The 26,318-nt window shown below is 44.4% G+C and overlaps 1 protein-coding gene across 1 annotated transcript in view; it reads left to right on the plus strand.

The window, feature by feature from the left end:
* The first annotated feature begins 207 nt into the window (after positions 1-207).
* Positions 208-26,318, plus strand: part of HHLA1 (HHLA1 neighbor of OC90) — a 28,611-nt gene continuing 2,500 nt past the window's right edge. Inside the window, exons 1-14 of the mRNA XM_028500385.1 lie at positions 208-286; positions 1,381-1,440; positions 4,384-4,443; positions 5,294-5,374; positions 5,885-5,968; positions 6,325-6,408; positions 11,813-11,896; positions 13,548-13,604; positions 13,705-13,797; positions 16,270-16,509; positions 18,352-18,597; positions 23,169-23,237; positions 23,571-23,645; positions 25,402-25,558. Of these exons, the coding sequence (XP_028356186.1) occupies positions 208-286; positions 1,381-1,440; positions 4,384-4,443; positions 5,294-5,374; positions 5,885-5,968; positions 6,325-6,408; positions 11,813-11,896; positions 13,548-13,604; positions 13,705-13,797; positions 16,270-16,509; positions 18,352-18,597; positions 23,169-23,237; positions 23,571-23,645; positions 25,402-25,558 (1,469 nt within the window). The remainder of the gene's footprint in view (positions 287-1,380; positions 1,441-4,383; positions 4,444-5,293; positions 5,375-5,884; positions 5,969-6,324; positions 6,409-11,812; positions 11,897-13,547; positions 13,605-13,704; positions 13,798-16,269; positions 16,510-18,351; positions 18,598-23,168; positions 23,238-23,570; positions 23,646-25,401; positions 25,559-26,318) is intronic.

Genomic DNA, 26,318 nt, shown 5'->3' on the forward strand with positions numbered 1-26,318 from the left:
AAGCCAGTGAGATTGCAGAGTTGATTTGTTACCTCAGCATAACCTAACCTATCCTAACTACACAATGGCTTTTATCAACTGTATTTCTAATGACTCCCCATGCAGTATTCTCAAGGATATTCTGGATTACTAATGTGGTTAGTAATCCAGCTGCTTTCCTCCAAGTGCTTGCTTACTTGCTTCCAGGTGGGCCAGAGTATCCAAGACATGCCAGGCTTCCTGCTACATGGTCCGCTGGTAAGGCTGTGCGTGGGCCTCGCATGTGTCCTGTCCCTTCACAACACAGGTGGGTCTGGTCGAAGTTCAAGTGTCTGTTCTGTATGCTATGTTTGGGTATTCATTGTGCTTTAGAGAATTGTAGCAGCCAGCGTTTCAGCCCAGAATCCAAACGAGTTTGATAAAAATGGCAATAATACATTCCCCATTTATTCTGTTGCAGTTGAGTCCCATTTATGCGACAGAATTATCTTCACCTCCACCGTTACCATCCTTATCCAAAGCACCATCTTCTCTTTGGTGGACCACCAGGAGAGCTTCCCAAAGCAGCTCCTTGCTTCTCCTCTTGTCTCTCAATGGTCCATTCTCCACTCACCAGCCTGAGCCATCTTTTCATACATTTCATTAAGCCACCCTCCCAGTCCTCCCTCATTTCTCCCGCCTCCTCCCCAAAAGTATTCAATGACTTTCTACTTTTCTTTGGATAGTATCCTAAGTCCTTTACGTGCTCTACATGACCCAGCCCACCTCCCCATCGTCTACAATCCCTCATATCCTTCATTCCTTATGCTCCATCACATTGGCCTTCTTTCAGTTCATAAAATAATACTCATGCCCATCTCAGACCCCGGGCTCAGGCTGTTACCTGTACACAGAATACCCCCTCAGCCAGTTATGGCCTGCTCACACACTACTCGTCTTTCAGATCTCAGCTGAAAGTCACCTCCCAGGGATGGCTTTCAGATCCCTGAGATTAGATCAGGCTACCTGTTCTATACACTCAAAACGTTTTCAAAGTATCTAACGTTGTTTGTAATAATATCCATGGGTCTTAATTTCCTTCATGTTTGCCTTCCCAGCTAGACTATAAGCTCCATAAGGACGGAATCTGTATCTATCTGCTCATATTATACCAGCATCTAACACACACAATGCCTATTAAAGTCTAGAGGCTTAGTAACAGGATCAACTATTAGTAGTATTATAGTTAGTCAATAAATATTGAGTGACTAAATGATGGAATGAATGAGCAAACTACATGTGGGGTTTTAAGCAAGTCCACGTCATAATTTTCTCATCTTTACAAGGATTATTTTGGATTAAATTTTCTCTGATGTTATGTCTGGGTTATAATTTCTCTGGTGAAATCTTTCCTTCCTTTAGAGTCTGCCTTTAAAGGGGAAGCCAAGAAGGAAAATTTCATGACCTTCCTACTTACAACATGTAAATGGGCAGGTGGTCCTTCTTAGTTTTCTCTGTCTTGGGTAAATTCCTTGGCTTCTCTGAGCCTCACTTCCTCTCTCTGTAAGGTGGAGGTTGTACCTGTATCTCCAGCTCTAACAGTCATAGAAATAGTTCCCATGAGCTGCTCATTGCTTTATGGGTCATGGTACACCCGGATTCTCATTACTTTATTAAATCCACAAAAACTGTGACCTTCTATTAGCAATAGAAGATTTCATAAAGGGAGATATTGTCCTTTGACATCATCACTTTTGTAATAATCCCACCTTTCTTTGATTTTTTTTCTGATGGTATGAATTTGGTTGCAAAGCAAGACAATGAATGCGTGACAAGGTAAAAGACACAGAGGAGTCGGGCGCTGGGTTTCTGTTCCTAACGTTTTGGCAAACAAGCAGGATAATTTTTGTAATACTTTTGAATTTGGGGATGGGGAGTGGTAGCAGGAATCACTCTTTATGCTAAATTTTTTATTTACTTTTAATTAGTTAGTACATTCATATAGTTCAAAATGCAGAAGGTACAAAGGGGTAAAAGTTAAATGCTCCACCAGTCAGCCTCTTCCCTTCTCCAGAAGACACCAGTTGTACCAACTTCTTCTCTATAAGCAGGGTAATTTTCAGTAAATATTTCCCCTGTTTGGGTCTTTAATTTTCTCTTTAAGTGGGAACAATTCCTGTTTCACAGGTAATCATAAACCATGAAAAGCGATAAAATACTAAGCATGACTAAGTAGGAAGAGTGCTAATACCATCTACCTTAAAGATACTACTATGGTGGTCATTTTATCCAAAAAGAGAATAGCTTTATGTTATCTGCCCAGCAATTTATTTGAAAAATGTCTATAGCATCCTATTCAGAAATCCCCGCTTCTGGGGTATTTAGCTCACACTTCAAATATTGTTACCAAAATCCACCCATGGGTTTGTAATTATAAAAAGAAGTGGTGGAAATACTTCTTCCTTAATGAAATGAGCAGCGTTAAGAAAGGTTCTTGGTTGGGAAGACTGCAGCCCAGGGCTCATCATTGGGATTTGACAGGTGTTAAGAATCCCACAAACCCAGCAGCTTATAGCATCCCTGGAGCCTGGCAATCCAGAGCCCAGATGATTCTGGTACCTCACCCTGACAGAGGGCTCTGCTTCCTGTTCAGGTAACAGGCGAGGTCGGCTGGTATCTCCTACAGATCTCACTGCAGCTGCTTCAGAGTAGGTTGTGGGTGTCAAGGGCCCCTCAGGGTGCCTGAGCGGGGAGAGCCGGACGGACTCTCCCAGGCCAGAGGGGGGTTTGTTTGCCAGCTTCAGGCCTGCTTGGTAATAAACATCTGTCTCAGACTTCCTTTAATTGTAACGAGAACATAACCGCCACCTCCAGTAGCCGTGTTGTGTTGTAAAGAAGGGCATCCACAGACTCCCCCTACCTCTAACCCCAAAGCTCTGATATTTAACCAAAAAGCCCAGTCATCTGTGAAAGGCCAACCTGGCTGACAACGGTTGACTGAACCTAAGTTCCAACAGGGTACATACAAAGCAGAGGGAACAACCTAAATGTTCATCCACGGTCGAATGGATAAAGAAAAAGTAGTATATACATAGAGTGGAATATTATGCAGCCTTAAAAAAAGAAGGGAATCCTGCCATTTGCACAATGTGGATAAACCTTCTGCTAAGTGAGATAAACAGTCACAGAAGGACAAATACCACATGATGCTGCTTCGATGAGGAATCTAAAATCGTCAAACTCATAGAAGCAGAGAGAAGAAAGGTGGTTGCCAGGGTCTGGGAGGAAGTGGACACAGGGAGACTGGCCAGATGTGGGATTTAGATACATCACATAACATTCTGGGTCTGTTTCTCATCCTTCAAAGGTAGTGTCGGATAAGACGAGTTTTAAGGGTATTATACATTGCTAAGGCTCTGCTTCCACAGTACTATTTTATTCATGAAAACTTTTATTTCAGTGTCTGGAAATAAAGAAGTTAAGAAGGAAAAAGATGGGGCTTTCCTTGGTGCAATGGTAACTAGACCGGTCCTAAATCCTGGCTTACTCTGTGACACTGTAACACATTTTTCAGCCTCTCTGTGCCTTGGTTTTTCCATCTATAAAATGGACATAAATCACCTTCTCCATTGGAATGTGACATGAAAAAATAATCCTTGCAACAATAATAGTAACGGATGCAGTATGAGTAAATGGCATCTAATCCAAAAGAGCTGACTTTTCAGGTTTTGGCTTTCCGTCACTTCCGCAGTGAGGTCTCCTCCATCCCCCTAGACCAGGTTGGGTTCTCTGATAGAGGTGCTCCCAGAATCCTGCTGGTCCCTGTTTGACACTCTTCTCGTGGGATTACACGTGACTCTCCCTCCTCCCTCTGAGCCACAGACAGTAGGCTCTGTGGCCGTGGAGACTCAGTCCCTTCCTGTTGACCTCTTTATACCAAACACCTACCATACTGCTTAGCCCTAGGTGAGTATTTATCGAATGAATAAAGAATGAATGAACGCCTTTGGTATTTCAAAATTTCCTTTGACATTGTCTTCTTTGGCAGCATGAAATCTGCTGAGTGGGCAAGTGGCCTGATATTTTGGAAGTAGGTTCTGGTCCTTCATCACCAGGACTCAGTTGTGCAAATTTAGGCAAGTTTCTTCTCCTCTCTGAGCCTTGGTTTCCCAACCCAGTAAAGAGATGGGGTGGATTAGACTCCCTGCATGGGAATCACCTTGTCTATTTATTAAAATATGTATTTCTAGACCACGTCCAGTTCAAGGAGACTAGAATCTCAGGGGGAGGGATCACAGGGCCCCCGGTGATACTGACCTTCACTAAACTGGAGGGCAGCTGCAGTACAGACCTCAAGGCCCCTCCAGCAACGTGGGGCTGGGGTCGAAGGCTCTACCTCTCTCCTGAAGCCTTTTCTCTTCCCAGTGTCGGGCCTCAGAGGAGAAGAGAGTAGAGAAAAGGGGGTCGCTTTTCTGGATACCACAGGTGAGTACTGCCCACCCCACCCCCAGTGCTCCATGGGTGGCCTGGGCCGCTGAGATTACTTCTCCCACCTCTTTGGACCTCTATTCTCACCCCTGCAGCAGGGCAACGGCATCCCTCCAATCCTCAGATTGCTTTAGCCAAAATTATCTGAACATTAAGTAAGAGATGAAAAAGACAGTGTTTGCCAAAACATGAAGAGCAGCGTCAAGCTCTTATGTCCCCTTTGTCAACTGTTGTTTCCAAGTCTTCGGGGAATAGCTGGGAGAAGCAGCGTCTCTCCACTTGGCTGCACACTACCAGTATCTGGGCAATTGGATGGATGGATGGATGGATGGATTTAGATAGTAATGTCTGTGACACATCCCAGACCTATTAAATCTGAATCTCTGAGGGTGGAGCCCAAGCATCAGAATTGTGGAACTGGAAAAAAAATCTTTCCAGTGATGCCAAGGGCCAGCCAGGATCCGAGCTCCTCTGTTAGACAATGTCATTATTTATATTATACAGCACGTTGAGAACTCCTGCAATTTCCTAGGGCTTATATTGTATATTATATATAAGCATCTCCCACCAACCTCTACTCTCTCCAAATACAGAGATAAAATATTCCCTAAAATAAGCATTCCTTGTGTTTCACCCGAACTTCTTCTACCTACTCTTGCTTGTCACAGTATATGCCATTAGCTGTCACCTCCTGAGAACTGCCTTTTATCTTCCAAATGCTTGTGCCAGCACAGGGTGTGAGTTCATGTCCAAAGAGGAGGCACATCTGCCTGAATGTCGGAAATGAGGAACTTTTCCTTTTGCCAAGAAAGGCCTGCTGATGACGTTATCTTTGAATCTCTTTCAGAGCTGCCTGCAATGTCGGTTGATCTGTCTGCACTTAACCTGACAGAGCTGGTGAACGGGATGCTGATCAGAGCTTTAAAAGGTAACCAATTTTTTTAAAAGCACCATCCAGACCCATTTTTATCTTGTTCCTGCTTCGCCTCTGGACTCTCCATGACCTGGGCAAGACCCGTCACGTCTCTGTGTGTCTCAGCTCCTCTGTGTTCAGAGCAGAGGATGTGTGTCCCACCTAACTCATGATGAGACTGAAAACATCCAGATGAAGTAGGAGGTTTGCCAGCATTTTGAGAGCAAGCTGCGCTCCAAACACAGCATCTGTGTCAGCATCTCTACTCAAACTATATTGTGAGACAACTGCAAGAGTTTAAGGACAGATTAGGAAATATAGCCAAGGGACATGTACTTTTGCTTTTTTTGTTTGTTTGTTTTTGGTTTGCTTTGATTTGATTTGTGTTTATTATTTTCAGTGTTTATTATTATATTTTTATTTGTTCATAGTATTATTAATTTCCATGATCAGTTTGCTAATTTCTATTACTGTTATTATCGTTAGTGGGCATTTACTGTTTCTTTATCTCAATGTCTTTGACAGATAGCAAGAAATTTTTCTCCTTGCTGAGTGTTACTTCCTACAGCTCCTTTGCCTTCCACAAGTTTTCTGTGGCCATTTACAACAGTTAAGTGCTGGCTCTCCTTTTTTTTTTTTTTAATTTATTTTGTTGCAGTATAGTTGATTTACAATGTTGTGTTAATTTCTGCTGTACAGCAAAGTGACTCAGTTATACATATATACATTCTTTTTCATTATGGTTTATCACAGGATATTGAATAGAGTTCCCTGTGCTATACAGTAGGGCCTTGCTGTTTATCCATTCTAAATATAATAGTTTGCATCTGCTAATCCCAAATTCCCAATCCATCCCTCTCCCATGCCCCCTCCTCCAGCTTTTCTTGGTGGCGAGAATGGTAAGCGATGGGTAGGTAGGCCAGGCTATGTGTCAGGGCTGCTATGTGCTTCGTTTCTCTTCACAGTTTCTAACCTGAAGATTGTGGACCCGGCCAAATTCCCCACACGGTACTGCTACTGCTTAAACAACCGGACCAACAATTTATCAGGTGGGTAGAACTCACTTTGAGGCTTGCAGGCTGCCCTGATTTTGCTTGTGCCCTTTTAAATAAGGTTGAATTATTTTTTTTCTCCTTAGACTAAGATCAGAAAATGTAATGATATCTATTATGCTTAAATATGTGCACATCCATTGTCCTGGAAAGTTCCTTTCTTGGTTTTCTACCCTAGAGAAATAGTTACATCTGCGCAAAGGGGCAAGAACAAAAGGTAGCATTGTTTGAGAGAAAAAGCTGAGAACAACCTAAATATCCATCATTAGGAAAATAGCTGAATAGTCTACTGTACAGTCAAATCTTGGAAGACAGCCATAGAGAGTACATAAATGCATGCGTGTGGCCAGGTTTGGTCTACGTATGGAAATATTTCCATGACATTTTCAATTAGAAAAAGAGAGTTCAAAAATAAATAGAGTAAAATGGCATTGATGAAAAAATATATATATATTTGAACACCGGGTAGGTCATTACCTCTGAAAAGAAGATTGGAGTCTGCGTGTGAAATAGAAGAGTGATGATTAAGGGGACCTGGTATTATCTGATTTTTTTTCAAAGACAGTATATTCATGTATTACTTTTATAATTAAAAATTAAAAGTACGACATGTTCCTTATATTTAGAGAGTCCTGAAAAATAAAAGTGAAAATTACTCTCTCACCACTAATTCACTCATTCAGCAGTTCTTTGTTGAGCACATACTATTAGCCGGATGCTCTTCTAGGTGTGAGGGTATCACCCACACTGAAGTGGACACACCCACCGCTCTCATGGACTTAGATTCTGTTGGAAGGGAGAGGGAGTACACGAATAAACTGAAAACACACAGTATGTTGGCTGATGGCATGATTGTGAGAACAATAAAGCAGGGGACAGGGTGATGGTGGAGGTGGCTGCTGTGTGCAGGGTGGTCAGGGAAGTCTTCTCTAATGAGGTGAGGGTTGAGGGGCTACCTGCAGGCAAACTGAGAGACAGCCTTGTGGCACCTGGAGACAGAGTGTTCCAGGCAAAGGCACAGCGAGGACCAGAAAGGCCAGCAAGTGAGCCAGAGAGCCGTGAGAAATGAGCTCAGAATTGTGGGGGCAAGGCAGGAGGGTGTTGCAGATCATGTAGAAGTTTATAGTCTGCCACAAGGATTTCCACTTTTATTATGACTAAGAAGCAAGCCATTGTGATTGTCCACACAGAGGAGTGACGTGATCTAGCTTACATTGTAAAAGGATCCCTTTGGCTGCTTGTTAAAGAATAGTCTGTAAGGGAAGCAAAGACTCAAGGTGAAAAAGTCTGCTGCTTTTTTTCCCCCTCGCTTAACCTAATATTAAAAATATTTTCCATGACATTACAAACTCTTTGCAAACATGTGTAATGGTTACATAACCTATGAATGTGAGCATTTTCTTAGCTAGTATGCTGTTGAACTTTTGGGTGGATTCTAGGTTTTTCTTAATATAAAAAAATCCTGTATTAGACATCTTCGTGTCTAAAACGTTTCCCTGTTTTAGATTACTTTCTGAGGAGAGATTCCCCAAGGTGGAATTTATGGACCAAATATTGTGCACCTTTTAAAGAGGATAATGATTATTGTTTAATAAGTACTGGATGCCAGACTCTGCAATAAGTACCTAATACCCATCTTCTTATTTAACTCACCCTCTGAATCTCATCAACAAATTACATTTGGGAGGGAAAATGTTCTTCATAATCACATCTTTCTCACCATCTCATTAGCCTCGGCTAGAGACCAAGTTTTGTCTGGTGTTGAGTCTCTGCCCTGATTGTGTGAAAGATAAAAATAAAATTTAAAAATTGGAGTCACATCTGCTGGGGAATTTTGTAATTCTCTTTGGTGAGCTGAAGTGTATTTTCATACACATGCAATGCTTATTTGAAAAGAATTGATCCATGGATCGTTACCACTGATAAAATAGCATCTTGCTCCCCTGGTAAACCACAGAGATTTTCACAAGGTTTAACATGTCACAACGTGCCTAATGCTTATTCCCCTCAAACTGCAACCTTGAGAGGCTGTACACTTTGGCCAACATCTTGCCATGGTTCAAAACCTTTGGGGAAGATGTGTTTGTGGATAATCTTCAGACATGGATTGTTTTCTGAATATTCTCAACTCTGGTACATAGCCTTCCTCTGAGTGTGTTTTTCCTTAATGAAAATAGCTTAAATTTTCTTGATTTCAAAAATAATATATTGTGATGATAAAATATATTGTGATGTTAATATATTGTGATGTTAAGTCTTCTTGATTAAAAAAATAATATATTGTGCGCTTAAATTTTCTTGATTTAAAAATAATATATTGTGATGTTAAAAACAAGATATTGTGTTGTATGGAAGGTATGATTATACCTTCCATACAACATGGAAGGTATAATCAAAATATCAGAAACACCTGATATCCCAGCATCCATAGGGAATCACATTACCCAAGGTGATCTAAGCCACCTCTCTCTAATTCATCTATCTAAGCCATCTGTCAACTACATATCTAACCCACCTCTCTAACCTACCTCCCTACTCCACCTACTTACCCCATTCATCTACCCATCTATCTACCCATCCTACTGTACCTTCTCTATATTATTTAGAAAACAAGCTAGGCTATTATAACAAATGACCCCCAAACAAGGTGACTTACAGAAGGTAGAAGTTTCATGTGTGACAGTCTGGGTAAGCATACCAGGAGCGCTCTGACGGTTTGATGGTTTAGGAGCCCAGGCTCCTTCTAGCTTGTTGCTCCCCCTTCCACAAGGTCTGGCCCTTGTTCTCATAGTCCAGGGTGGTTTGTCACCGCATTCACATTCCAGCTACAAGGAAGGGGAGAAAGGAACTGGAAGGCATGCCCATTCACTATATAAACTCAGTCTGGAAACCTTTCACATTGCTTCTTTTCACGTTCTATTGTCTAGAACTGAGTCACATGGCCACACCCACCTGCAAAGCAGGCTTGAAAATGTAATTTTCAGTTACGTTAAACTACCATGCGCCCAACTGAAATTTCATGTTTTCTCACTAAAGGAAAATGAGAGGATGGATACTGGGAGACAGCTGTCAGTATATACCATGTTTTCTATGAAATTTGATAATTCCATTTTCAACTAATCAGCATGTCTTAAAAAACATTCCATTCAATGATATAAATATGCTTCATCCTTCATATGAAGTCATAGTATTCATTGAAAGAATGTACCATAATATAATTTATCTCCTCCTGATGGAAACGTTGTTTTTTACAATTATCAGCAATGCTGTGATGAGCACCTGTGTACAATCACTCGCAGTATTTGCCCAATTATCACTGTAGGATAAAGTCCTCAATATAGAACTGTTGTCTGACAGGAAGAGGATTTTGTGATGCTTCAAACTGCTAAAATTTCCTCTAGAAATCTTGCATAAGTTTACACTTTTACCAGTAATGTTTGAAAGTGTGTGTTTTTCCACACCCTTGCCAACACTGAGTACCAAGAGACATTCTTAAATCATTACCAATTAAGACAGACAAAAAGGGTTTTTTCCCTGTTTTCTATTTATATACGAAAGTAGTCAGAAATCATTCATCTGTGTGTTGCTAGTAAATTAGATAGTTCATATTTTCATCAAAACAAAGAATATCTTTGAGGCAGTGATAACTGATTTTCTTCCAAGCCTAGGACCCGATTGTGAAAGCAGTTCTAAAAGGAGAGTTGACAATTGTATTGAGTATGAGATTTGTATGAGCAATGGTGGAAATTTTGGGAAGAACAGGAGCTTTAGCACAAGGCAGACCTCAGCTCAAATTCAAGCCCTGCCACATGCCCTGGGACCTTGGGAAAGTTCCATCATTTCTCTGAAACTTGGGCAGAATCTGGACTCCATGCTTGGTGTCTGGGCTGCAAAGCCATGCTCATAGCTTCTATGTAATATAAATAGTGGATTGCAATTTCTTGGTCTATCTATGAGTCTCTCTCTCTCTCACTAATCTCAGCTTTGGGTAGGCAGAGCTGGTGTCTTAATCCTCCAGTGCCTAAAAGACGTCTAGCATACTCCAACACTCCATGAATGTTTACTAGATGAATGAATTAATAAACAAAGGAGACTTCTGAGAATTAGAAAGAAAACAGATGGCATAAGTAATGAAATACTACCCCTCTTCAGTTTCTACAATGTGACTATAAACAGATTGGTCTAAAGAGACATAAAGAAGGATGCCTACCTTCTGCATGGCCACGTGTCCACACCTGTACAGGTGGCCCACCACATCTTCCTCTAGGAGACTAACCACGCACCCGTGCAAGTGTGGTAAGATGGCATGTCACCATGGCTCCGGCTCACATAGGGTAGCGCCTACCTCCTGTTGGCCTTGCATGCTATACATTCCACCGATTGTCACATCATATTTTCATGCCTCTCTGGGTTCTATATTTTCAAGTCAGCTTGCCCCTGACCCCAGCTCATAACCCCGCTACTGAGAAAAAGAAGCATTTAGAAAGGCATGACGGGAAACTATCCATGGGACCTCAGAAGCTTCTTTAGAAATTCACAGTTTGGGGCTCCTAGAATAAGTACTCCTTGTTTTAGAAGCCAAGAACTTGCTGGGTCCTGGAAAACCATAACTGAACAGCAGAAGAGGCAGCAGCTGTCTGGGTAGGAAGTGCATTAGGAACTTTCATTGGTCAGTGGCACCCACCATGTCAAGACCTGTTCAGAACGTGCTCAGAGAGAAAGTCCTCAAAGATTTTGTAGCTTGAAATGTTGTAAAATTATCTCAATCTCCTCCCATCAGACTTCTGAACGTGGAGGGCAGGAGAAGAGCTTCCTTGTTCTATTTTGTGTAAAGTCCTTGTCTCCTTTGATAGTTCATAGTTTATAATCCACCACTAAATTTGAAATCATTTTGAAAATCTGAAGTTATGTGTCTGCAGGGCTGCTCCCTATCCAATGAATTTGGTATTCTAAATCAATCAGACGAAATAATGGGGTGGGGGAACAAATCAGAGAAACCATTATTCAACACTCTGGTTTTGCACAGCTCTTTGGTGCTGGCAGAGAAGGATCTGGGGTGGGGGGAGGGAAATGGAGGAGAAAGGAGATTATGATGGTGGATCCAAAAGTTTTCTTTTTTTGTAAATTTTTTTTTTTCATGAAGGTGTTGGGGGTAGGAGTTTATTAATTAATTAATTTATTTTTGCTGTGTTGGGTCTTCGTTTCTCCCCGCCTGAAATTAAGACTTGAAAAATAACTAGTAGTATTTCTTTTTATGATTGTTAATAATCCCCAATACACCGAACTACATCTAACTTGTAAAATCTACTAGAAAAATCCAAATTCAATATACATTTCCCTTCAAGTCTCTGCAATTTAAACCAAGTCTCAGAAATTTAAACCTCCTCAACCTGTCTTACAGATTTCACGGCCCTACTGGTGGACATCACTGGAAATTCTACCAGCTACCTCACAGAGATTTTTACGTCAACCTCCATCCTCTCAGGTGTGCTCATCTTGAAAATGCTTGGCAAATTTGAGATTTGGCATTCATCATGGAATAAAACCTAGTCAACTTCCCACCCCGATCCCTACCATAGGCCGGGCTGCCAGGAACTTTAATGTAAGTTTTATGTAGACAATCAGCGTGGTACAGTTTCAACCACCAGGACAGTATCTGAAGCTTCCATCTTCCTCTCAAAGCTATTCCTGGGGTCCAAAAAGTTGGAGGAAGAATCCAAGGCTCAACACTGGGGGGAGTTAGGCAGACTCAAAAAACAGCTTCTATTGGACAGCTATACTCCCATTTTAAAGATGAGAAAACTGAGATTCAGAGAGGTTGTATATTTTGCTCAAGGTTGGCTCAGAATTCAGATTTAGATCTCTATGGAGCCTAAACTCATGTCTGACATACAATTGAGAAAGATACGCTTCAGTTATAAGGTGGCTTCAGATAAGCCCCAGGCAATTCACATTCCCCTGGGGACCTACTTTGAAAAGCACAGATCCAGTCAATAGCCCAACTCTTGGTCTCATCAGAAAGGTGGTGTCCTATACTGTGGAGCAACTACTGTTTTAGGAGCAGTGGGGGAGGAAGAAAAAGAAATAATAGATATATTCAGGCGCCCGGGACTCTTCTAAGGGCTTCCCTCATTGGATATTCACCACAACCATATGGGGTAGCTACTATATTTATCTCCACTTTACAGGTCAGGAAACTGTGGCACTGAGAGGTTAAGGAACTAGCCCAAGATCATTCTGCAGAGACAGAATTCTAACCCAGGTGATCTGGCTCTGAAGTCCATGCTCTTGGTCACTATTAATACATATAGTAATAGGACCACATTAACAAGAACCATTATTACTATTATGCCTATTTACTGAGCTCTTCTATCTGCCAAGCACCATACTTAGAGTTTCACATACATTGTCTCATTGGATCATCACAGCCGTCCTACCAGAGAGGTCCAACCACACATCCACAGTCCTTTAGGCAGCATCTTCAGGGACAAGTATGCTTAGGAACTCAGAAGTTTTCGGATTTTTGATGGTGAAATAGGGTGTCTACACTATACCTGACAGAACACCTCCAGCAGCATCCAGGACAGCCTGCTGTAAATCAAACACATTCATATTCATTTAGCAAAATGGTTGACCCTTTACACTAAGAAGGACAGATAAACTACAATAGCCTCGCATCTGTCAATTCAGGTTTTGCCACTGAATGAGTCGGTACCAAACTCACACAAAAACCTTCCACCTTACGGAGATTTGGGGATTTGGAAAGTGCAAATAAGGTACTGTGGGATTTGAATTTTCACCATTTTAAAGATAGGTGAACTGAGTCTTAGAGAGGTCAAGCACTTCATTTATGCTCACTTAACTAATCAGTGCCAGAGCTAATGTTGTAATCCTGGACGCTGACCCCAGAGGCTCTGCCCTTAGCCATTACATTATACTGCACCTTCCCTCCATCAAAAAAATTAAAACCAGAAACTCGGGGCTGACTGAAAATCAGGGCTCCTAAATAAGGAGTTAGCCTTATTTTCCTATAGCGTCCAGAGCTAGAGATTTCCAGCTTAATTTTCATTTCAACCAAAGACTTAACAGCTTCAGACCCATTGCTAAGTCCTCTTGTACCCTGGTCTGTCTTGCAGTGAGTCAAGCGAATGAATCTGACTGCATCTTCATCTGCGTGATGTCAGGAAAGTCAGGTGAACCACCAGCCATTCTTTGACAAGCTCTCTGAGCTGAGAAACACAGCCCTCCAGCAGGTGAGCCCAAGATTTGACCCTGTTGGTGTGGTTCTTGCAGGAAGGAATCTTTCTGACTTCTGGGAGATGGCGGAAAAATCTCCTGTTATCAATTACACATTTACCAGCAGCATGTCTGGTGTTCTGGGTGAGTGTAACCCTCCCAAACTCCTACTATAGAGTCTCCAGACCAGGGTCCCAGCTAGCAAGCTGAAGACTGAATGCTGCCCTCAGGTATTTTATTTAGCTGTACTGTGTTAAAATCAGAGGATTTCGTCATTAAAATTTTTTGAATTTCTAGATTTTTTTTGCCAAAGATCGGGTAGCCCTGGACCCTCCCCCGACCCCATGGCAACTGGGGTTGAGTTGCCGTCCTCCCCATTAGAAGAGACACCTTTCTCCTCTTTTCCATAGCCCTCACTTCTCCCTGTTGCCTTGCTCTTTTTTTCTCATATAAACTACCTGGTTTTTGTAGGTATTTGAATTTGTGACCCTGTTGCAGACATTGCCACTCCATAATACTCAGACTGTACCCAACCATCCTCTACCCCTCCACACACATCCACCCATCTTCCTGCCTTTTCTCTGGCATCAGGTGGCATTTTTTGGAACCACCTTAAAGCCATCTTTCTCCCCTATACTTATGTGTCATTTCTAGCTGAATAAAGTTTCTAAATCTGGCTGGTCTTCCAAGATCATCATCCGTTGCTATGATTATCTTAGTTCAAGTCCTTGTCATCTATCTTTACTATAATAGCCTCTGAACCAATCTCCTTTGACCTAGTCTCTTATTTCTCTGAAATATCCATCCATTGTCATACGAGTGATAAAATAATTAGGTTATGTCTCTTCATTGCTCAGAACTCCTAAGTCAGCAGCAGAGGGTCTGAAGTCCTTAGCATCGAGTAGACATTTGTCTGTCATCAAGTCCACCCTACCTACTCTCTTTTACATAAATTACATAAATCTTCTGCTAAAACTCCACTGAAATCCCTGCCCTTCTTGCAGACGGCATACATCTCCATGCCCCTGCAACTTTGCTCATGCTATTATACCAGAATGGAACTTCCCTACTTTTCCATATTTCAGAATCCAATTTGTCCGTCAATGGCCAGCTCAGCTGCTGCCTCCCCTTTCCAAAAAAATCCCCCAGTCAAAATTAGTCTTCTGTCTTCTATGATTCTACAACACACACTTATAAGTCATTTGGACTGTTACTCCAGGTTGTATCACAGATGACTTGATCTGTGTGTCTCCTCACTGAATCACACTTGAAGGCAGAGACTGTCTCCTTCATCTCCATAGTCTGCTTTCCCCTCAGTGCCTCACACTGTACTTTGCACATAGTAGGTTCTTTATCCGTGTTTATTGGCGTGAAATGAAGTTTACAATCAACCTCCAATTCCACTCCAGAGGGCTGCCTTGGTTGGTATTTATTGTAGGGCAGCTCTGAGTTATGCCGAGGAAGGAACTTCAACTGTATGGAATAAGGCTGCTTGATAAGGAGATGAAATGGGCATTTGGTGGGTTCCCCTCACCTACCTACTTCTGAGGACCGATCTGAGGGTTGAGTCAATCTCACTTCTTCAGAGAGTCCTTTCATGACTTTCTGACCCCCAGTCTCAATTCTGTCTCCCCTTTTGTGCTCCTGTAAAGTTTTCCCAGCAACAACTGCTTGAGAAGAGAGAACATATGAACAAGTTGACACAAAGTTGATGTGCTTGATAGCCAGTCACCTGGCTGAGTGACAGTTTGATTGGCAGGCACTCAGTCCCACGTCCATCAATCTGAGAGCAAGGACCAGGCTTCTGGTGCACGTGGGGTGATAGTGAGCTCAGAAGTAAGGCAGGAGAGAGGAAATGAGGCTGCAGGGCCACCTTCCGCAATTGCGCTGGTTGTGCCCGATACACAGTTACCTGCCAAAGGGGCAAGGAGGGGCTGAAATCCCACCTGTCTGCAGGCCAGGCTTTGTCCACCCAGAGGAGGGGACCTTATGGGCTAGTGAGAGCCTGTCCTATCCTAACATGCAGCCTCCATCCCCTAAGCCTTCGCGAGGTAGGCTTAATGAACACTGGGACCTCTTCCTCCTTTTCCTCATGGACCATCCAAGGGCACTGGGTAGATCTCCTTCTGAATTAAGCCTTCCTTCTGTCTCTGTGGGGGGCCATCTTTCAAGTGGGTTTGTTACTGGCAGCCCCTAGTTGCCCCAAATTTCACCTCTGGCCCCTAGTCATACCCACAGGGCACACGAGCAAAGCTAAACCCTCTTCCTGGGACCAGTGCCAGAGCTGCGGAGGGGTTGAGGGTTGCCAGGTGGGCAAGGACCCTGACAGGATCCAGGTTCTGTTCAGGAAACGCCTCAAGTGTCTGATGCTTTTTGGCCTGACAGCTCTGCATTCTGTGCACATTGCTTTTGCCCATGGCATTTTCACCCCTCGATATTTTAGCTTAATCTGTCATTCCAGGAGAAACCCTCCTCTTGGTGACGTAACGTTCTGCTCTGAGTAAGGTTTGAATCCCTGCATTCTGTATATTTGCTGTCCAATGTCCAGTGGCTCGACAGTTCTCTGTGTGCAAAGTGTCAAGCATAGTAAAGCTGCCATTGACTGTCTCCTTGAATGTGCAGCTACCGGGGGGACGGCCCTGACTTCACAGCTCACACCCACAAGCCAGCAAACACTACCAAGGACAAGCCCCCCACATGGATCCCAGAACGCCGGAGTGTCTGCTCTGAGAAGCTCTCCCAGGACAGAGACAACTCCTCCTTCAGAGGGAGAGCAGACCATGAACACAAACAAGCGTCCTGAGGGTCACAGCAGAGCCCCGGCCACCCTGGACAGCGCCTCTCCCACCCTCCCAGCCTGGGGTGAGATTTCTCACCCCGTCCTCTCCTGTCCTGTTTCTCCCCGCACTTCCCCCTAGGCTCAGATAAATACGTGAAATCCTTCCTTTATCCCTTCTCCACCAACCTCTTTGTTCAGCAGCCCTTTAATAAGAGATAGATGTGAACCAGTATGGCTGTGATACCTATAAGCAAAGGCAACAAATGTCACTGGCATAATGTCTTTCTAACATTTAATTTTATAATTTTTTATTTTGAAATAGTTTAAGACTCACAGGAAGCTGCAAAAACAGTACAAAATTCCCTCATACCCTTCACCCAGCATCCCCCAATAGTACTATAAATGTGGTATATGGCAACATCAGGTATCTTTATTTTAACAGAGCAGGTAGCAATATCCCTCCTGAAATTCACACTAAATGGTGAAAGGCAGTCACCATTTCATGGCAGGCAGGGTGGGGTTAATTTGTAGCTGGCTGGATAATGTTGCCAAGAATATGTTAATGACTTGATGCTAGTGTCAAAAGCTGCTGCTGCTGGCCCTGCTGAGAAGTTCTTTTTTCCGCATCATTTCTGTGGACACTCATCAGCGGTGTGGGCACTGAAGACGTAAAAGGCATGCTTATCCTACTCGGACTAAGATACAACTGAGATAACTGTTTCATTAAAAGACGATCATGTCTCAATGAGTTCCAACACTGGACCACAGTCATCAGAATACATTCATTCGCTCATCAGTACGTATATTTAATATCAGACCCCAGGCTAGCTGTCAAAAAACACAGCTCTATCAATGTTGCCTTTCCTTCCTGAGCTCTCAGATCTGGGAGAGAGACATAGACAAGTAAACTGATAGCTATTATCCAGCCTACAAAGAGCTATTGTCCTGGAAAGCCCAGAGAGGGGGCTCCCCTGAGGAGCTTGAGAACCGGTAAAAGTCGAGCAGACAGGGAAACACGAACGAGGAAAAGGAATCAGATTCACTAACTAGAAATTTTTTAGTAATATATCCACATCAAGACAATTACACAAAATTAGAAAGCTTTCCGGTATAATATGAAAAAAGATGTGATTGCTAGTGGCAAGAAAAATCATAAAATATCTAGCTATCACTCTGAGAGGGAAAGTGCTAGTTTTGCATGAGAAAAACTACAAAACTTTCAAGAGAGTAATAAAAGCATATTTAAATAAATAAAGGGTTATACCATGTTCTGGATGAGAAATCAGAATAGTTTTAAAATGGCAACTGTTCCAAACTTAACTTATAGATTTAAAATCCTCCCAGGGGATAAGTTTTGTACAACCTGAAAAAAATTTTTAATTCTTAACATGGGAATGAACGAGTGAAAACATCTGGCAATTGTTTAAAAGACCAGTGAGGGAAGACTTGTCTTAATAACCGTCCTGTGATATTGTCAGTCAGGCATCATCATTATCATCACTGCCATTTCAATGGTAAAGCTGAAAAGAGCTTAGTAACTTGCCCCAGAGTTCACAGCACGGAGGAGGTGGGGGCAGAACTTACACCTCCAGGTCCCCTTACCTTAAACCTTTCCCCTGTATCACATGATTAGAATCGTATTTCTTAAATTTGACAGCGTCCACTGTCCTCTGGACACACACCCTAGCCGATTGTTCAGCGTCCCAGGAGTTTGGAGAATTTTTTAAAAAAAAATTAGTAGTTAGGAAAACAAAGGTTAGTGTGGTCCCTTATTCCAGTTCAGGGTAGGGTTGAAGTCCCTGGATTATCTATATTATGCATGCGCATTGCATGTACCCTTTGATTATATGTCAATGTCTTGTCAATTTCACATCGGAATCAAAGCGGTCAAGCGCGTAAGTGCCCTGTTACTGTCGCTTGTGCAGCTACCAGGAAGGTGGCTGGAACTCCGTGGGTGACAGCCCGCAGGCAGGCATGGGCTTCCACACTACCTGTGCCCTGGGTTCAGGCCACCAGTGAGAAAACACCTGGAGGGCTTCCCTGGGAAACACTTTCCTCCCCGCCGACATCTGCAGAGGCCGAGGAGGCCACGAACACACGGAGCTTTCCCGAGACTCCTGCCAGGACAGCGGCCATGCCTGGCAGCCCATCAGGGACCAGCCCAACCTCAGGTAAGAGAGGATGCTCGCTCCTACTCCACTAGTTACATACACAAATACAGTGAAATGCACATTAAAATGTAATCATATAACATGAGGAAGGCCTGAGCTCTGAAAAACTGTGTGATTCCAATTTTGTGTCTGTCCATGTATTTATGTGTGTATGCGTGTGCGTGTGTGATACAGATACACAGAAAATAAAAAATAAACCAAAATAAGACTGAAAAGAAATTCACAACCTGTTAACCTTGACTATATCTGGGAAGTATCAATAGATAAGATTTGATTTTTCTTCACTTCAGTGTCATGAATTTTCCATCTTTTCTACTCCTATAATCAGACAAAAATGGTTTACGTGTTTTTAAAATCACTTCCTCTGATCTCTGCAGCCAGAGGCCCTTCTTCTATGCTTCTGTTTTCAATGGATCGCAACATTCATCACTGCTGTGCTGTTAGGGGCTATGAACTTGACCTTTCTCCCCTCTGGACCATGCTCTCTTTAAAGGCCTGTGTCTTTACTCTCCAGTTCCCATGAAACACAGCAGACATTCAGTAAAAGCTTGCTGAATTACCTGAATTTCTGAAGAAGTAGAGAGGAAGAAGTAAATGAATTTCAAAGGGTACAAATGTAAAGTCTTAACTTTAGGTGCAAAATCTCAGTTGCACAAACAGGTCTGGGAATGCAACTGATAGCTTAAATCAGAGAAACACCTGACATAATGGCATCAGGAAAAATACAGGCTGACATACTTGGGCTAGGCCAACAGGCAACAGCAGCCGGCACAGCCCGGAGGCTTTGAGCTCTGGCCTTTATTTCAGACACAGTAGCGCTGAAATCTTGACTCCACCGCTGCTGTCTCCTTAGGCAGTTCTTTTGATTTCTCTGACTCCTGGTTTTCTCATCTTCGAACTGGGGGAGGTGATGCTTACTTCTCAGAGTGGCTGTGCTGATTCAATTAAGTGACGTCTGTAAGGTGTTCAGCTCCACACGGAGCACCCTGGAATCACTCAGTCAATGGCAACGCCTACTGCCCCGTCCTACTGCCCCCAGGGCGACAGCAGAGCAGCCAGCTTCAGGACACGTGCTCAGGAGGGCAGTGGCAAAGCGGATCTCAACCAGAGGAGAGCATGTGTCTGCTTTTGCCCTCGGCCCCTTGAAGCTCTAATCCTCTGTGATTCTGCAGTCATTTAGTTAAACTGTGAACAGTGGCCACAGACAAGTCAGCTCTGTGTTTGGGTTAGGGTTAAGCCTGCTCATCTTCCAGAACTACATAGAAACACACCCAGGCAGCAAGCGTCAGCGGTGCCTCCTGTATTCAGGGGCTTACAGTCAGTGCCTGGAGGGGAATCCAAAGAGGATGCCGAGGGCTTCCCTGGTGGCGCAGTGGTTAAGAATCCTTAGGGTTAAGCCTGCTCATCTTCCAGAACTACATAGAAACACACCCAGGCAGCAAGCGTCAGCGGTGCCTCCTGTATTCAGGGGCTTACAGTCAGTGCCTGGAGGGGAATCCAAAGAGGATGCCGAGGGCTTCCCTGGTGGCGCAGTGGTTAAGAATCCGCCTGCCAGTGCAGGGGACACGGGTTCAAGCCCTGGTCGGGGAAGATCCCACATGCCGTGGAGCAACAAAGCCCGTGCGCCACAACTACTGAAGCCCGCGTGCTTAGATCTGCAGAGGCCGAGGAGGCCACGAACACACGGAGCTTTCCCGAGACTCCTGCCAGGACAGCGGCCATGCCTGGCAGCCCATCAGGGACCAGCCCAACCTCAGGTAAGAGAGGATGCTCGCTCCTACTCCACTAGTTACATACACAAATACAGTGAAATGCACATTAAAATGTAATCATATAACATGAGGAAGGCCTGAGCTCTGAAAAACTGTGTGATTCCAATTTTGTGTCTGTCCATGTATTTATGTGTGTATGCGTGTGCGTGTGTGATACAGATACACAGAAAATAAAAAATAAACCAAAATAAGACTGAAAAGAAATTCACAACCTGTTAACCTTGACTATATCTGGGAAGTATCAATAGATAAGATTTGATTTTTCTTCACTTCAGTGTCATGAATTTTCCATCTTTTCTACTCCTATAATCAGACAAAAATGGTTTACGTGTTTTTAAAATCACTTCCTCTGATCTCTGCAGCCAGAGGCCCTTCTTCTATGCTTCTGTTTTCAATGGATCGCAACATTCATCACTGCTGTGCTGTTAGGGGCTATGAACTTGACCTTTCTCCCCTCTGGACCATGCTCTCTTTAAAGGCCTGTGTCTTTACTCTCCAGTTCCCATGAAACACAGCAGACATTCAGTAAAAGCTTGCTGAATTACCTGAATTTCTGAAGAAGTAGAGAGGAAGAAGTAAATGAATTTCAAAGGGTACAAATGTAAAGTCTTAACTTTAGGTGCAAAATCTCAGTTGCACAAACAGGTCTGGGAATGCAACTGATAGCTTAAATCAGAGAAACACCTGACATAATGGCATCAGGAAAAATACAGGCTGACATACTTGGGCTAGGCCAACAGGCAACAGCAGCCGGCACAGCCCGGAGGCTTTGAGCTCTGGCCTTTATTTCAGACACAGTAGCGCTGAAATCTTGACTCCACCGCTGCTGTCTCCTTAGGCAGTTCTTTTGATTTCTCTGACTCCTGGTTTTCTCATCTTCGAACTGGGGGAGGTGATGCTTACTTCTCAGAGTGGCTGTGCTGATTCAATTAAGTGACGTCTGTAAGGTGTTCAGCTCCACACGGAGCACCCTGGAATCACTCAGTCAATGGCAACGCCTACTGCCCCGTCCTACTGCCCCCAGGGCGACAGCAGAGCAGCCAGCTTCAGGACACGTGCTCAGGAGGGCAGTGGCAAAGCGGATCTCAACCAGAGGAGAGCATGTGTCTGCTTTTGCCCTCGGCCCCTTGCAGCTCTAATCCTCTGTGATTCTGCAGTCATTTAGTTAAACTGTGAACAGTGGCCACAGACAAGTCAGCTCTGTGTTTGGGTTAGGGTTAAGCCTGCTCATCTTCCAGAACTACATAGAAACACACCCAGGCAGCAAGCGTCAGCGGTGCCTCCTGTATTCAGGGGCTTACAGTCAGTGCCTGGAGGGGAATCCAAAGAGGATGCCGAGGGCTTCCCTGGTGGCGCAGTGGTTAAGAATCCACCTGCCAATGCAGGGGACACGGGTTCAAGCCCTGGTCGGGGAAGATCCCACATGCCGTGGAGCAACAAAGCCCGTGCGCCACAACTACTGAAGCCCGCGTGCTTAGAGCCTGTGAGCCACAGCTACTGAGCCCACGTGCCACAACTACTGAAGCCCGTGTGCCTAGAGCCCGTGCTCCGGCAACAAGAGAAGCCACTGCGATGAGAAGCCCGTGCACCGCAACGAAGAGCAGCCCCCTCTCGCCGCAACTAGAGAAAGCCCGCGCGCAGCAACGAAGACCCAACGCAGCCAAAAATAATAAATACCAAAAATAATAAATAAATAAATAAATAAATAAATAAATAAATAAATAAATAAATAACTAACTAACTAACTAACTAACAAACCCCAAAAAAACCACAAAGAGGATGATGACCGGCTCTGAGAAAACAACAGGTTGCCCCCTGGAGTTGGGCCTCCTGCCTATAGTTACCTGCTTGCAAACGTTGACATGCTGCCCATCTCTGCCACTGAGGCGGTTCAACTCCACGCTGCCACACCCGCCATCCTAGCAGATGAGCCTAATAAGGAACACGCAGGATTGCAACACCATACTGGGTCCAGCCCAGGCTCTGAGACCTCACCCCACCCCTCCACATCTTCCTTCAGACTCCAGCCATAGCAAACGGCCTTCCACTCGCTTCTCTGAGTCCGTGCTTATTACGCGCTTTCCTCTGCTTGGAAGGCCTGTTCCCCTCACCTACGGCTATGCTTCTCCATCCCAGAGGAGATGTCACCTGCCCCATCCCCCATCCCCGTGCTCATGTTGCACCCCCAGCCTCACCCCCTTCCTTCCGCTTAACCACACGAGTGAAAGTGCCTGTATCCTCTTCCTCTCCCTCATTTTCTATAAGAAGGCTGCTTTGCTGGTTTTGCCAGAGGCATGCATCTTGACGGCAGGATCACTTCCCAAAGTGGTCCTTAAATCAGGACTTCATGAACAGGATCAAAAGAATTGCTGAGATGAGCCTACATTGTATCATGATGATGCTGGGCGGTGTATAGGGGTGAGGATGGAGTAAGTGTGCACACCAGACTCAGGTGAACGCAGAGCATCTCGTGTCCTCTTTGCCTAGGAGCTCCGTGCTCCGACATGGCCCATGCGAGTCCACTCCTCTCCCATTTCGTACCAGTGTCAGCGGGTTTCCAGTGACACCAACACACTGTGTCACAGTTACTGAGGGGACTTGCCCATTTCCTCCTCAACGTTGGGGGTGCCTCCATGGTACAGTCTATTTCTTACTCATTTCTGCATCCTCAGCAACCCCCAGCTACCTGGCTTGATAAGCAGCAATAGATGAACGGGGCAGGACTGGTGGCGGGGGGCCTTTTCTGCTCATGCATCCTTTGAAGAAACTCAAGCTCACCTCTCTCTCCTCTCATCACAGGCCCATTCACCCCTGGCACACAGACTCCAAGTCCTACCAAGGCTCCGGCCCCCAGAGATCCACAGGCAGGTAAGAAATGTGGCCCTGGAAAGAGGCACCCAATACCCCCGGTGGAAAATATTGTTTAGGGGCAGGGGCGTGACGGGACAGGGGTGCCTGTAGGCAGACTAAGCTTGTTATTGTATTTTATTGGTTCTAGCAGGAGGAGAGGCAAGAGAGCTAAGTCCTGCTGTGCTATTAAATCACCCTATGATCTTGCATAAATCATTTTCTCTTTCTTGACTACCATTTCCCTATGGATTTATAGAACGCTTTATCTTTAAGATGCCATGATTCTCTGCTTGTGTGTATACCCCAGGTCCATTCATTCTGACCTGTGCGAGGCCACTGTTGTCCCTGCAGGTGATCTCCCTGCTGCGTGGCCCTTTACCCCTGGAGAAGAGCCAGCCCTCGTCCCAGGACCCCACCAGGTTTCAAGTACGTACCGGTGCCCTGTCGCTCCTATAGCTTTTGTTTGCTTTGGATGAAGTTGTGTAGTATAATAAAAAGAGGTTTGTTGGATAAATTTAGATTCAGACTGCTGGGATTAAATCCTAGCTCTGCTATTTGCTGATGAAGTAACCTCCTGCGCTCAAATTCCAGAATTCAGTTTCCTCCACTGTAAAGCAAGAATAATAACAATTATCGTGGGCACTAAAAACGTATTTTCTCTGCAGGGTTTTGTATTAGGTAAGATAATGTGTGTGGAAGTGATCTGGAACTGGAGCGCTCCATATAACTTAATTCAATCAACTTTTATTGAATGGACACCCGTTGAGAATGTGCTGTACACTTTGTAAACGGAAGCTGTTCTTACAATGAGCATGACGTTAGCAGAAAGAGGGGAAGGAAAAGAGGATGACTCCAGAAGTCCACCCCCAGCCCCTGGGTGCCATTTACTTTATCCCCTGTGAAAGGACATTCCTGGACACTTCATTCTTACAGAATTCTAGGGGAACCCCTCACCTGGGCCTGGACGTGGGTTTTCAGGACTCCTGACAGAGGCTCAGGACTTGGAGTTTCTGTGGTTTATGCTGCCTTTTTCCAATTTTTGGACGTCAAACTCTCCTTTTTTCCCGTGGAGCCAGTTTCCATGAGAGAGAAATGGACACAAAGCGAGTCCTTCAAAGCTGGTTGAGTCGTCAGGCCCCTCCCACTCCTAGATGCCTTTCCGTATTATTTTCCTGAGTGTTCCTGGACCTGAATGCTCTAGTCATATGTCAACGGGGCATGATTAACTTGCTGGACCCCCTGCACCGTCTCCTTTTTCGTATCACCTAAGATCTGCTTCAGCCCCATTCTCAACCTGCAGTGAACGGTGACTGGGCCTTTCAGACACAAAGACCTGATTATGCTACCACAGGAAATTACAGCCCTGTTTGCTCCACGTTCTAAAGAAACCCAGGAGTGGTGCAGATGGGGGCAGTCGTCAGACTGAGTTTTAGAAAACAAGTTGACTCTCTTTATCTGTATCTATATCTATATATCTATCTCTGTATGGCTCCATCCATCCATCCATCGTTCCATCCATCTAATAAGAAATATAAAATTTCTCATTAGAGTTTTAGAAAACAAGTTGACTCTATTTATCTGTATCTTTATATCTTTATCTGTATCTATATCTATATATCTATCTCTGTATGGCTCCATCCATCCATCCATCGTTCCATCCATCTAATAAGAAATATAAAATTTCTCATTAGAACTTTTCTTTCTTTATTTTTTATTTTTATTTTTTTGCGGTACGCGGGCCTCTCACTGTTGTGGCCTCTCCCGTTGCGGAGCACAGGCTCCGGACGCGCAGGCTCAGCGGCCATGGCTCACGGGCCCAGCCGCTCCGCGGCACGTGGGATCCTCCCGGACCGGGGCACGAACCCGTGTCCCCTGCATCGGCAGGCGGACTCTCAACCGCTGCGCCACCAGGGAAGCCCTAGAAGTTTTATTTTTAATAAAATTTCAGTGAGACCATCTCTGATTTCTTCCAGGAACCAGACCCCCTCCTTTCTCTACCTATCTCTGGGAAGTCTCACAGCAGCTTTACCAGACATGGTGAAGCAAGGCCATGTTTACCTGCTGGGCTCGAGCTACCTGAGATCAGGGGCAAGACAGTATTCACTCAGCACAGTCCCTAACAAAGGGAAGATGGCTTGCTAAATTCTTGTCGATGTGAATTGTCTGGGCTTGCATCTTCTAGGGTGTCCTCAGCCGCTCCTCAAGGAGGGGGCCGTGACCTCTGCCCCTCTCACACTGGCCATCCAGAAGCTCAACCCTTGCCTGATGGAGCTGTGCCGCTTTTTCCAGCAATGCCTCTGCATGAGCCAGAAGGGAGACCCCGGGACGGAGGCAGCGAGGTAACCTGAGCCACTCACTGCTTTTTACATCCAGTATTTATAGGCTTCTGATTCTGCTTAGCTCCTCTGCAGGCCACTAAGTGATAAGGCATTAAGTAATCCACACACAGATGACAGGGGTACCTCAAGGAGTGCACCTCCTTGAGAACCAGGATGAAACCTCATTCGTTTCTGGGTCCCCAGAGCCAAGGACGGGCCACGACACAGTCAGTGCTGTCTAGTTGACTTGTGTTGTGTCACATCTGCTGGAATAATTACAGAGGATTTTGAGCGGTCCCAGAACCCCAATGCCCTCAGCCTGGCACGATTTGCTAGAAGAGACTAATCAGAGGTTATGTCCACCTCAATTCCAGTTTCTTCGTAAATCCCTAGCAGTCATTTGCTGACTCAATAATAAAGATGTAAAAGGAAAATTAGAAGGCAGAGCCCATCTTATATTAAGAAGGACTAGGTGTGGACGCTTTCCTGCCCAGGAAAGCTGACACACTGTCCTTTCTTCTGGGATTTATCCTTGGCTGTAAACCCAGAGCCAAACAAGGTAGATGAATATTTCTGCTCCAATAGTAGGAGGCAGTCTCTCAGATCTTTAAAGTTATTTTCAAAGTCTACTTATGAGATCTTTCAGTTTTTTTTTTTTTTTTTTTTTTTTTTTTTTTTTTTTTGTGGTACGCGGGCCTCCCTCTGCTGTGGCCTCTCCCGTTGCGGAGCACAGGCTCCGGACGCGCAGGCTCAGCGGCCATGGCTCACGGGCCCAGCCGCT

The sequence above is a fragment of the Physeter macrocephalus genome, chromosome 15 (assembly GCF_002837175.3).
Source record: "Physeter macrocephalus isolate SW-GA chromosome 15, ASM283717v5, whole genome shotgun sequence".
NCBI lineage: Eukaryota > Metazoa > Chordata > Mammalia > Artiodactyla > Physeteridae > Physeter > Physeter macrocephalus.